Below are 13,623 nucleotides of genomic sequence, written 5' to 3'. Positions count from 1 at the left end.
AAACGTAGGGAAGTAATACACATAAATGGCTAAGCTGCCTGGAAGAGAGGCGACTGCTTCAAAAAGGACAGATAACACTTAAGTGCAGATAACTGCAGTATTATCTTAATCGTTCAGTCTGCCAACAATTTTCTTCCCTTAACACCTCTGTATGTTCATGTTATCATATACTCAAGCCCAAACTCTATACTCAACACAAAATCTTGTTCACTGTAACAGCACAGTCAGCAAGTTGCTGCTTGTACTATTTTTCCTTCAGTGCTGCTGTGCTTTAACATGGATAAATTCCTTGGTAACTCGGTAACAGCCCCATCACTGCTTTATTACCACACCAGCCCAGACTCACCTTGCTGCATCCTCTTCTAGAAGAAGCTTCACGAACTGCCTGGGTATGTGCAGCGACAGCACGCTCTCAGCCATTTGCTCCAGGATTCTCAGGTGGTTTCCATCGGTGGTTGGGAAGCGATACATCCGGCAAATGGCGCCACCAAACACTGAAGTGGTAAAAACATGTTATTTAATCAGAGGGGTTGAGTTAAAAGCATACGAAATCTCTCCTACTATTTTTTTAAAGTGGCTTTGATTCACTAACATGCTGTAACACACTGCTGTAAAAATCCAGTTTAACTAAATAGCAGTCTAGCTTTTCCAAACAGGCACATACTGCAATGACCATTCTTCTAGCATTCACATGAAAAGCCTCAAAATGATTTAAAACGCTGGTAAGGAAATAAAACGCAGATTCAACTTGTGAACTTTTATTTTCCTCACTTCCTGCACTTTCCTCTCATGTAATCAGTTGCTGGAAAGCTAATCTTTCTTCAAGATAAAAAAATTTGAACAACTGCTCTGCTTCACCCCACCCCAAAAAATGCTTAGGAAAATTTTATGGAAAATTTTATAGCACAGTGAACAATGAAAAAAGTTGTCCTCTGCTGCTTTTACAATAGAAAATGCTAGTGCAAACGATAAAATAATTTATTCTTGTATGACCCTCAGTAGGCTGCTCAGTCAGCAGCAGCCTGTTCCTATTCAAATGAAACATCTGCTTAAATGCCCTGGGGCCAAAGCAGAGAGCAAGAGCTTAGCTTTGCTTTTACTGATGCTGAAAGCCTACTTGTTACAGTCCAAAGCAGCTTACCAGATTTCAGTAGTGCATCTTTCCGTAATGAAGCATATTTGGATCTGATTCCTAAAGATTCTGTTAAACTTTCGTCAACTGGTAACACAGTCTAAACAAAAAACAAACAAAAACAAACAATAAAGAAAACAGCCTCAGTGCCAAGGCAACATGAAGTGATGACCCTATTAGACAGACTTAAAGGAAGTATTCAACACAAGGAAGGTTTAAAAATAGATATTCCAGATATGTTCACTGTGAACAAAAGCTATCACAGACTGAAATAATAAATCCACTTAAATGTACCAATTTAAACATTCTTGTTCAATGCTACTGCAGAGTTTCAAATGCTGTAAAACATTTCATCTAGTCCTTGAACTACTTAATACTAGCACAGCTCCAGAGTCCTCAGAGCTACTCAAATACATTTGTATTTGTTCTAATACAAAGTGATACTGATACACACTGCAACTGTGATACACAGATATGGTTGCAATTATCACCAGTACATTCAGCACACAAGGTTTACAGAATTAAGCACATGTCAAGGTTGAGAAATCACCGTATCTGCTAAGGGTTTTTGTTTTGTTTTGTTTTTGATAAAAAATATAAAATAAAATGCAGTATTCAAGTAACCTGTTCAGTTTTATTAAAATCTTTTACGCTACTTTTAAGATACATTTTTAAAAGGTGCTTGGGACAATTCTGGAAAACCTACCTAATGTTCCCTGACCACCCCATACAGCTTTGCTTGATACCAGTGTCCAATTCACAATGTGCAATACCACAGCTTTGTGAAACTGCTTATGGATTCCTCAGTGCAGCAGGTATACTAACACAGAGTACCACAAGCCTATTCTGATGAAAGGCACTTGAAGCTAAAGCTTAATTACTGTAAGCTGTTTTTTTCCTCTAGATTTTAAACTCCAAACATGAGCAACAAGATCTCTGCCAAATACAAAATTGCTCCACACCATTAGGCTGCTCTTCATAGTATTTTGAAATTGGAAAGCACCAATAAATTACAAGGCAAATTGACAGCAGGTCTCAACAGCGTTCATTTCAATGCTGGCAATAAATCTGCACCTTTCTGAAGCTGAGCTAATGGTGATACTCACCCTTCCATTAATTGTATCAGGTGACCTTGTCACTGGAGGCCTTTGGTCAGTTTTTTCCTCCATTTGCCATCCAATAACTGTAATGTTACCTACGCGGTCACTTTCAGCAGACCTGCAACAAACACTCTGCGTTGAAATTTTTTTGGAGGTGGACCTGTTTATCAACAAGGGAACACTTATAAAAGGCTATTAATCTTCAGACCTGATGAACATTTTAAATAGGAAGCTTTTCAATTTAATTGTACATATTCTTATAACATGCTATTCCAATAGGAAAATGTTCTCATTCCTTAGGGATACTGTCAGACCTCCTCATTAAAGGCAACACAAAACCATGAGTGTGTTTCAATACCTTTGTTAAACCTGAAAGGGTTTCGATTTTACAATTAGCCTGTTGTAGGCAAAAAAAAAAAAAAATAAATCTTAAATTGTGAACATTAACAGAGAGCAGATAATTGGATGCATACATGTGCATGTGTGCCTGTACATCCAAAATCGAATCTTTTAACTCTCAGTGGGGAGCCTGCTACTTGCATGCAGCAACTGGTACAGGCTGGTTGTAAATTTTGATAATACGTGGACTAGACAGAAGTAGCACACTGAAAACCCTCCAGTTAATAGAGCCTTGAGTCAAAGCCACCCATTAGGAGTCTGATCACATTTTGTGCTTCTGCAGTTAGATTATTTAGATTGGGAAAATCGGGGGCCTGACATTCCAGAAAGAAGAGCTGATGCTAAAGAGATGGATCCTGAAAGAAAGTGGTCTAGGGAAGAAGAAGGTAAAGATCCTCAATGAAGGAAAGGTCACTGAGGTGAGGGATGATCCTACTGATCAGGGAGGTGCAAGGACACAAATGCCAAGGACAGCCAGGGTCCTTGGCCACTAACAGCTGAGCAGCTGCACAGCATGAACAACTTTATACCCAACCTTCCCAGACCAGCAGCAATCTCTCTGCTGGAGATGGAAGTCAAGACCACATGAGCCTTTCACAGAGGAGGGAGGAAGTGTGTGTGTGAGACAGAATCCAATAAGGTAAAAGCTCTAACCTTGCTGGTTTTTAAATAAACCTCAGTACCCTCACCTACCACAGCTGTCATTTATTCTGTCTCTCCCATGACACAGAGTATTCTTGGCAGAGACATATGTTATTATTTGAAGATAAATTCTGAGTGGTATTTTAAGATTGTTGTTTACATTTTAGAATATGCTGGGACAACCAAGACAATAATAATAACAGTAACAACAACAACAACCACCCTGGAACAGACAACACTGGAGAGACAAAAGAAAAAGCACACTAGAAGACTATAAGGAAAGGTCTAAACATCCAAGTCATGCAGTACGTTTATAAACATTGCTTAGCATCCAGCTTTTACATCTGAAGGGTAATATGACAATGAAAAGATATGCATGTACTCACATGCTTTGCTCTAATAATCAGAATACACTTGATATCAAAACAAGCATTTAATAAAACCTACTTTCAGCTGTGTCATGAAAGAATAAATCTAATAGAATAACCACATCTATCACAGAACCATGAAATTTCAGCTATCACACTCCTCTTCTTTTTCACCCTCATCTTCACAGTTACAATAAATTGTACTGTTTGACCCATAATCAGGGTCATACTTTTGGTGTCTTTTCTGACTCACTTCCCTCATCTGCTCCCCCTGTTAAATCATGTATTTATTTTTCTTTACAACACATTGGAGAAAAGCCCCAAATTTTACTCCTCTCTCCTCTTAGCATCAGAAGCTTTGTCCATGGCTTGGTTAGCTGTGCTAAGAAGTTCCTGAATGTTTGTCACAGTCACTGTTTCTAGTGCTAATAATGCTGATTTACATGCACATTCTTCTTCAGCCTCTCTGATTATGTTTCTCCCTTTCAAGAGATTTTCCTTTGCCTTCTCCAACAAGGATTCATTCACGTCCTGCCTTCAACACAGGTTTGCACATTTGCACTCCAAGGCTCTCTTTTCTTAATCTCACTTTGCTTTCCTCATTCTTCTCCAAGCCTCCACTTAACTTCATCCCACACTGGATTTCATGCATGTGGTTTAACTCTTCTGATTAGAACTATTGCCTTCAGGATGTGTATCAAACTCACATCCTCTTCTTTTTCATTTCCTACTTTTTATCTATTATTTCTTTTCTATTATCTGTTTACACCAAGGTGTTCCAAACAGGTGAAGTAAGCCTCTGTTTTGATGGGTTCCAATCTCCCTACCACAAGCCCTTCACCCATCAGCATAGTTAAAAATGTTCTATTTTGTCACTCTCCACACACACATACAAAGAGATGATAGGACAAAATGAACAAAAATGCAATTGGTCTTGACAACACTCTTTGACTTGTAGAACTAGAACCAAAGTCGAACACAATTCACCATGTTTGAAAAGGTCTTGTTCCACAAGTTTAAATTACCATGCAATATAAAATCTCCCCCTTTTTATTTTTTTTCTTTTCCTTGATGGTGGCCTGGAACTTAAAAACAATAAAATAAAATAAAATAAAATAAAGTCTTCATCCCATCTCATGGATAGCTCTCACTACATCTTAACCATGCTTCCAAGAATTAAGATGGCTGATTCCAAAATGAAGGAAAACACTACAAACCTTAGTGTTAAGTGCAACCTGTGATTCTTCTCCTGAAGAAGCTCTTTTACAGTGAACATCCCAGAACCCAACAGATACATCTGGAAAGAAGATGATTACCAGAACTGTAATTATTTACCTTTGCAACAAACAAAACCTTTGTCCACTGAAGTCCAAAATACAATTTCTATTCTTCCTCAAAGTCTGACCCAGACTTGGCTCCTTGTAAAGAACACACCTCTGCAGGAGCTATTCCTCTTTCCCCACAGCCCCCCATGAAGCACTCTACAGAGGAGGACAGCCCGGCTTTCCCTGAGGAAGCTGTGAGCAAACATGCACGCGGGGCCTGAATCAGCATTCTGGCCAACAGCCTGAGCACAATTGGCTGGAATGGCCCCCTGATCTAGGTAGTTTGGTGGGAGGGTTGGCACTTATATTTTTTTCTGTAAGGCAGCAAATATTATCCCTGAACAGAATCACTAAGGGATCAGGGCAGGGGAATTTCTGAGAGGAAAGGAAAAACATTCTTCCTCAGAAGCTTTTTTGCTGCTTGCTCTGCCTAGCCATCTTACAGAAGAAAATAACTGTGGTTAAACTAAAGGCAACCTTGCTACAGACCAGCCTTATCTGAGAAAACCAGCAATACTCCCCACTCTGTTAATTCCATCCTGTGGCATTTGTCCCTCCTTCCCCTACCCATCTTTTCTCCAGGAGGCACGTTGCTATGTCTTTGCATTTTTCCAGAAAACTTCCTACTTTTATCTCATTGCTTCTCATTTGCTTGCTCCACACTGACTGGGGAGGCAACAGAATGACGAATACTTACTGTTCCCTGAGATCTATCTTTGACGTCATACACGGAGAGTTTGATTTGTGTCATTTGATTGATAAGAGAGTCTTGGAAAAAGGCAATGCTGCTTAGAAATATAGGATTACTTGTTCCCTGTAATCATAAACAAAAGAGGCAAAGAATAACACAAGGTGATAGTTGTTATGAGGATATACTTCTTGTGTTAGCTTCGATTTTAAGTCTAATCCAACAGTACCTCAATACTTACCTCAATAATTTCTGTCTGTGCATGCTTCGTCCAGAATGCCTGAGGAGGTGTAGTTACACTCACTGCTACAAAACTATTTGGTTTTCGGTCTAGTGATGGAGTTAGCAGCTCACTGCAAGCTTCAGGCATGTAACAGAGAAATAAATTTAGATTTTAGACTTTTAGTCTTTCTCATATTGTTGTAAGACTCTACATTTTTTTAAAGCATATTATGTAATCTGAGCAATAAAGCCCTGAAAGCCTAGGATTCAGTCTACCACTACACCATGAAAGCAGACATCGTTCACCTTTGTGCATGCAGACAGTAAACATGCAATCAGATCGCTCTTGCTCCAAACTGTACAACTGTCCATTAAACATGTCCTCTTCCAACACCTGCCTACCCATCCCTCCAGCACAGCTCATTAGAACAGTGCTCACGCAGAGAATTTCCACTGGGAATCTCACGAGCATGGCTGTATTTGATCTGAAGTCACGCTCTATTAAGCCCGTTACCAAACGCTATTTTGCCATGGAGAACCAAAAGGAGTCCTTGAACGTTGATCAAGAAGCACTACTATGAGGAGAACTAGCTTGTAATTACAAAAGGACAGTAATTTATCTCTTCTAAAATGATACAGAGAGTTTAACTACTGGGAAGGGACTACAGTGAATAGAAAACAAATCAAAAATTCCAGTGAATGACTCTGCACGCCTGCTTTGCAACTCAGAGCTAAATTCTAGCTAGCTAGATACAAGTAATTACAGCATGGTCTGGCTCTGCTTTAGCTAGATGTGCAAGGTTAGTTTTGAATTTAACTGGGCTAGCAAAATGCTTACATGTACACTGTACAGCTTTGCAGTTCTGTGTATTTTTAATGCATTTGAAAATATTTAAAAATCCTTATTCAGTTCCGAGGAATTCTAGTTAACATTATTATTCATAGTCTTATTATACACTTCTGTGCAAATTATCTAATTTTCATTTCAATCATATTGGTAAGAGCAGAAACTTCCAAACAACCAAACACTATTAGCGCAAGAAAAGCATGCTGCAGTTGAAAATGTGGACTGAATTTTAATGAGAAAAATGCTTCTCACTTATTTTTCAAGTGAGGTGAGTCAATGCACAAGTTTCTTGTCCATATTTAAACATCCCAGAAATTAGGTCGCTGAAGCATCTCACATTGTCACTTGATAGCAAAGACCACAGGAAAAAAGGTATGTGTGATAGTTGGTAACTCTTACAAAATATTCTGTCTGAAAATGGTGTTTCCATCAAATCTTCAGTTTGGTTGAAGACTTGAACTGTTGATATACTGAGACTGAGGACAGTTTCATAGTATCTTCACATAAACTAAATGTACATTTAAAAATAATATTCACAAATCAAACATTTAAAAGTTTATAGGACAGATGTTTTAACTACAGATTTTTAAAAATATCACAAAATCTTTTGGCTGTCTATCAAAAGCTACATATACTTAATAGCACATACAATCAAAATTATCGTAAGTCTAAACAATCCTAAAAACCACTAAACATACCTAAACTGAACTCTAATATCGGCTCATCTGGATCCTGAATATTTCCTGTAAACCAAAAAAATTAGCACAAGGTTAGCAAAGCATTGCTCTCATGTGAACCCGTCCTTGAAATTGCAGTTACAGGGGAAGAAATTAAATTTAATAGAAAATATTAACATTCTTAATTCAATGAGCCGTGAATATTTAGAATATTCATTAGCTAATCTTTGGTACTTAAAATTTATTTTAAAAACCTGAGATGAACTAATTTTATAAGATATGTTAAAACAATGACTAAAATATGCAAAACTACACCAGATTATATTGAAAATGGGAATACAAAATGTCAAATCTCAGAGGAAAATAAAAGAATTAGAGCCACTTAGCGTCTGAGGCACTATTAGCTCCAAATTATTAAATCAGATATATCTCCTCAGTAATCAGTGAACAGGGAAAAGTTGGAAAGTATCTGTCTCTCTCACTAATCAAATAAAGACTCCAGGGATTACAGTGCTAATTTACTCACCATAAAAGATGGGGAAGATAAATCTAAGATTCCTGAACTCTCTTGAAAAGTATATACAATGTCAAACTAGGAGGTTGCCAAGACTCTTCCTAGACAACCTTGACATGCTTTTACTATTTTGCCCCATTGCTTTTTTTTTCACTGAAAATAGTAACTGCACAAAATCTACTTTAACTTCTTTTCCCTTCTCTCTTCAATTTGGGTGTTTTGCCTACATTAAGAATGGGAATTTTTTGAACGCTCCAGATAATCAGACACATCTAAATCTTCTAGGAATGGGAATAAAAAAACAGTCATGTTAGTAAAGGGCAGATTCTGAAAGGGGCAATAAAGCAATAGCTGACATGAAGGTACGTACCTGCGAGAGAGAGGCCTACCATGTCTGAGGTGACATCAATGGTGGAGGCCCGTTGCACGGTGCGGGACTTTGCACCATGGCGGGGACTGTGTTCTCTTGCTGTCATTTTTTCATGAAGAACCCTTCTTTTCTCGCTGCTTGGCTTTACTGATGTTTGTCTTATGGAGCAGCAGAGTGCAGCAGGTTGTCTCCAAGTGCTATTCCTCTAACATTACTGTGCTAAGCCATAAAGAGAGAAAAAACATACACCAGAATTTTAGGCCACGATCAGCTGTTGCTCTTTTTAACATCAGCAAACTTCCTGCCACAAAATTACCTCAGGTCACTCAAATAAAGCGCTCAGGGCAGATCCAAAGCACAGTAAGTCAATTTTCATGAACCGTACATCTGTAGCACTTTACTGCAAATTGTTGAAGACTGTACCACACGCAAGAAAGGCTCTTCTGTCAGAGAACGGGGGTTGAGAGACTCGTTAACAGAGCAGCTGCTCTTCCCCTTTGTCTAAGTTATTAAATCACGCTTAATGAAGTTTCCTGGTTTTCATAATCCCTAGGGAGCACAAGTAAATTTGTCAGATGGGGCCTCTGTCTGCAGAGGTAGGGCAACAGATTAGGACAAAGGGACATGGGGTTGGCAGGACGTGGAACAAAAGGGCAGGAAATGTTCTTAGTGTTAGCAAGCTGTGTCTTTCTAGGCTCTACCGCCATGAGAAAGGGATATTGAAAACTATAAATAAAACCTTCCGGGTTGGGGTGACGTTGAAATGTTGGCATGGCGATGTAAAAAAAAAGCAAAACGGGATGACTGCTGATGTGGCATACAACAGTAGTTGTGCTTTTCCTTCACCCAGTACTCTGTGAACACATATGAAGGGTTTTCTTCCTTTCACAATGTCTATAAAGTCAAATATTATGCTAGGAAAGAAACACCGTGCCTAGAGATCATTTGATTATGTAGTTAAATTTCGTTAAATGCAGTGTGCTTGGTTTCACTGATAAATTTGTATTTTCCTTCCATCCACCACGTCAGCACTGCACTTTTGGAATTTTTGCATTCCTTTCACAGTGTTATGACAAAATCCATTCATTCAGAAAGTGACATTAGGAGTAAAATCTGAAAAACTGAAAGGTAGCAATACAATGACTAATGCCCACAGCAGCCCTTTATTCATATTACAAAATATTTGAACCACATTTTTTTTCCCTCTTAAGCTGAGGGACCTAACAATGGACAAGATGCATCATATTTAAATAAATCACCTAACTTTTACTTGTGCTTTTAAATAGGTGTTTAAAATCTGTCTGAAGGCCTCCCAGAAGAGTATTCAACCCGCCTAACTCAGATCGCTAAATTTAACCAGTGAGCACCTCCCTCTGGAACATTTCAAAATAATCTCTCCACAAAGAATTCAAGTGTCATCTTAACTAGCTCTAGTTCACTAAACATCTAAAATGTAGATGCAAGTTAAGAACCTAAGACAACTGAATTGAGCGCAGTCCTGGCCACCTACAGAAGCTTAGAAATGGGATTTGAAATGGGGAACTCATTCTAGGGAGGAAGGAATTTGGGCCATGTCCAGCAGATGGGCCAGTCTATTGCCCCTCAGAACTAATAATTTCCTTCAGTGATTCAATTCACGAGTGAACGCTGTCGTACTCAATACAGTACTAAATCATTAATAGGATGTCATAAACTAATTCCAAGTAGAAAAAAAAATGAAACTGTTGAGTGGAAGAAGCAGAAATTGAGAACTCTGAACATCCCATCTCCAAAAGCTTTGAGACTCTGACAGCATGCAAAATGACAGCCAAAAATTAGAGCAGGCAGTTTTCCAATTCTTGCAGAATCACAGAATAGTTGAGGTTGGAATCACAGAGGTTGGAAGGAACCTCTGGAGTTCATCTAGCCCAACCCCTTTGCTCAAATGAAGATCACTTAGAGCAAGTTGCTCAGGACTGTCTCCAGCTGAGTTGTGGACAAGAATGGAGCAACCTGGTTGTTCCTATGTCTGATTACTCACAGTAAAAAAGCTTTTTATCTTTTCTTTTAACATTTAAGTGGTAAAGTGGCTAGAGAACCAACAGTCTTTCTGCAATAGTATTGAATGTCCTAAGATTTGGTCAAATCAAACTTCCATCAGAACTCTTTGCCAGTGTACAAGTCCTTCCATTCTATCATTTTTCCTTCTTTCAGCAATACATTTTTCCTTGGTTTGTTCTTTATGCAATGCGATGTTAATGGTTTGTAAGTCCATTAAACCTAAGTGCCTAATGAAACAGAACAGCTACACAATATAGTTGCAAAGATTTAGGCAGGATGCCATAGCTTCTTCCTCCAAATCCTACTGTAACTACCCTATTAGACAACTAACACGTTCTCATAGCTAAAGGTCACACAGCAGATAGGTGAAAGAGTCTACTGTTTTTTTAACCAGAATCTCTGTAATTGCTGCTATCCTTAAAAAGGGTCAATCTTTGAAAAGTTAAAATAGGAATAGATTTAAAAAAAAAAAAAAAACAAAAAAAAAAACTATTTCTAAGTAAATATCACTGAGAATAATATTCCAAGTCTAAGTTCTCAACTGTTCCTTTACACTGTAATATTAATTTATCACCTATGATAATATGATAAATTCTTAATTTACTGGCAATAGCTTACAATAATTTTACTTACGAGAGGGCTCTTTTCCTCATGTGTGGAGGGATTTTGCATGTCATAACATTGGTTAAGTCCACATCTAGAAATGAACAAAACAATCAGTATAAATAATCAATCTTTTATACGGTGCAAATCACTGCCAACAGAAAAGTATCCTTAGATTAACTGTAAATGTCACTTCTGATTATTAGATCTTGCATTAAAGTTTACTGAAAACTGAGAACAATGACACTGGCAAATAAATAAGAGTGCAATCCTCTGAGAAACCTGGACCACCACTGGTGATAGCAATAGCCAGGCAGGACAGGAACACAAAGAAATACGCTTATGCTGAAAAGGACTGACTTCAGGTCAGAATTTGATGAGTGGGTGCAATGGCTGTAAGAAACGTGCTAAAATGTTTACAGAAAGGCCTGGTGCTATAAGAAAAAGGAATGTATATGATACATGTTGAGAATTAAAAGCCTTTGTAATGAAAAAATTACTATACTTGCTTTTCCATAAGTTAAGCTTCCAAGTTTATATTGTTTGGAAGAGTTATAAGAGTTAAAACATCACGAGGAAAGATCACGCAAAGTAGTCAAAACACGGACAATCAAAAGATCAGGACGCAGGGCTGTTTCTACATTTTGTGAAATTATGTGAGGTAGGTTTCTGTGAACAGCTAGTAATATGCATACAGGAAAAGTGAATTATTTATAAATATACTACAGGTTGCCTGAAGGTTTGAATTTGCTAATGGTACCATCTAATTCAAGTAGTTTTACATTAGCAGGATATGCCTTTTAAGACCTCGCAAGTATGGCATACAAACAAAAGAGACGAGGGAGTCAAGGCTCAGCTTCTGGATTTCATCGCCAGCCCTATCAATAACCCAGGATTGCTTAAGAAAATGGGTCTGAGCTCTTATCATCACTTACGGAAAGGGTTTCATGTCGCCTAACTTAATCCGTGTAGGAGGCAAGAAGCTGATCTCACCTCATTGCCCAGGTTCTCTACGTAGTCAATGGTGAGACACAGGCACCTCCAGAAAATGATTCACCATTTCCCAGGGTAGGTGGGATGAATCACCCCATGAAGACACCTCTCTCTCTCATTTTAGAAACAATTTAGATGACTAGTTTGGGCCTGACGCTGCAGCTGGGCAAACTGAATCCCTCCCCCAGCTGTGCTAGCTCAGGCAGGGATGACTTCCTTCCCTTCACTGCATGGCCTGACCGTCCCAAACAACAGCTGCTCTTGGATTAAAACCATTTCTACCTTTGCAACTTTATTATCACCTTTTTGATAGAAATCAGTGGAGGCATGATTCCTTCTGAATTAAAGGTAGTACAAACACACCTGGGAGTTTCCTGAGACGGCACCTATGACAGGTATCACTCCTGTCCCAAGGGGTGATGTAATTCAGTCATCATGTCCAGGCAAATCTCATCTGGGGCACGGCATGACACACCTACACACTGCCTTTGGCTGTGCCCTTACTAATACTGCAAACAGCGGATGTTGATAAATCTTCAGGAGGAGCATAACAGAGAAAGGGAAAACGTGGCAGCTCATTTAATGCTTTGAAGAACAGTCTCAGGATGAAATCCTGCTAAAAGTTTACCATCATCTCCAAGGTGGAGTGAAAAAGTAATTGTGGGTACTTAACAAACTGTTTTACTGCTCTCTGTACTGCAAGGCCCACTCTCTGGACCTTACAAATTCGGGTTGCCGCTCCTCAATAATCCATTTGTAAGATCAAAACGGCACCTCCAGCCAACTGGCCTCTTCAGATAACTGTATCATCATGGACAAAATAATGGAAAGGATGAAATACCAGACACTAAGTTATGACTACGCTTCCTTGCATGTAACAGCATCATCTCTAATATGCTTATCAGATACATTTTTTCTTCCTTTTTACCTCCAACCACTGAAAACCTTGTAGTTCAATAAGATTTGCTTCAGGGTCTGAGGTGAAGGTCTGGACCAACCCCATCACTCAGGGCTGCAGAGGTAGCCCAAGAGCGGCACATCAGCTCAAGGTCTGCAGCTCCAGCAAAAGCCTCCTAAGACCGACACTGATTAACAGCTGTTTTTTGCAGTCTCATGAGCACTTTGCTCTTCTGTCTTTTCTAGCAGCACACTGAATGTCCTGAATCTGATTCAGGTCATATAACAAAAGGAAAAGTCGGAGCCATGAGCTTGATACCTGGAGTCAGATTTTTCCTTCCAGCCAAACCCATGGGAGCAACAACGCAGAGGATATCGATGCTCGTAAAGACAGGACGTGCGGAATGAACCAGCTGGTGCCAAAAGCTGATACCCACCCAGTGCACATCTCAAGGTGATACTTAGCATTATGGTCCAGAGCTAATTTGGCTCTGGGGACTGAACGCACATTAAACAGTGTGCCTCTCCAGCTTAGCTTCAGGCAAGAAGCCCGATTCATGTGCTCTGAGATATGAACAAAAAATGCAGTGACTGGGGATGACAGCAAGATTTACTTCCAAAATGGACTCCTAAATATAGGATATATTTATATATAATATAATACAATAGCTAAATATATAAATATTTAGATATGTATATATTATAAATATAATTATATATGTTATATAATTAAATATAAATATAATACTTATATATAATAATATTTTATATTTATGTATTAATAAATACAGGATATGATATAGATG

General features: G+C 38.7%; 1 protein-coding gene across 15 annotated transcripts in view; it reads right to left on the bottom strand.

Moving 5' to 3' along the window:
- Window positions 1–13,623, bottom strand: part of INPP4A (inositol polyphosphate-4-phosphatase type I A) — a 110,257-nt gene that overhangs the window by 41,150 nt on the left and 55,484 nt on the right. For 8 of the 15 annotated variants that reach the window (XM_084519538.1, XM_084519540.1, XM_084519541.1 and 5 more), the window contains exons 2-10: window positions 10,958–11,021; window positions 8,285–8,503; window positions 7,422–7,466; window positions 5,896–6,014; window positions 5,664–5,780; window positions 4,859–4,938; window positions 2,239–2,350; window positions 1,142–1,232; window positions 347–494 (exon numbers count right to left, since the gene is read on the bottom strand). In XM_084519538.1, the coding sequence (XP_084375664.1) occupies window positions 347–494; window positions 1,142–1,232; window positions 2,239–2,350; window positions 4,859–4,938; window positions 5,664–5,780; window positions 5,896–6,014; window positions 7,422–7,466; window positions 8,285–8,390 (818 nt within the window). In that variant the 5' untranslated portion in view covers window positions 8,391–8,503; window positions 10,958–11,021. Of the gene's footprint in view, window positions 1–346; window positions 495–1,141; window positions 1,233–2,238; window positions 2,393–4,858; window positions 4,939–5,663; window positions 5,781–5,895; window positions 6,015–7,421; window positions 7,467–8,284; window positions 8,504–10,957; window positions 11,022–13,623 lie in introns of all 15 variants that reach the window. The other 7 variants (XM_084519539.1, XM_084519543.1, XM_084519530.1 and 4 more) reach the window with 1 other exon arrangement.

The sequence above is a fragment of the Aythya ferina genome, assembly GCF_964211825.1.
Source record: "Aythya ferina genome assembly, chromosome: 1".
NCBI classification, from domain to species: Eukaryota; Metazoa; Chordata; class Aves; order Anseriformes; family Anatidae; genus Aythya; species Aythya ferina.
The sequence above is the reverse complement of the archived record's forward strand: the minus strand, read 5'-3'. Positions and strand labels throughout refer to the sequence as shown.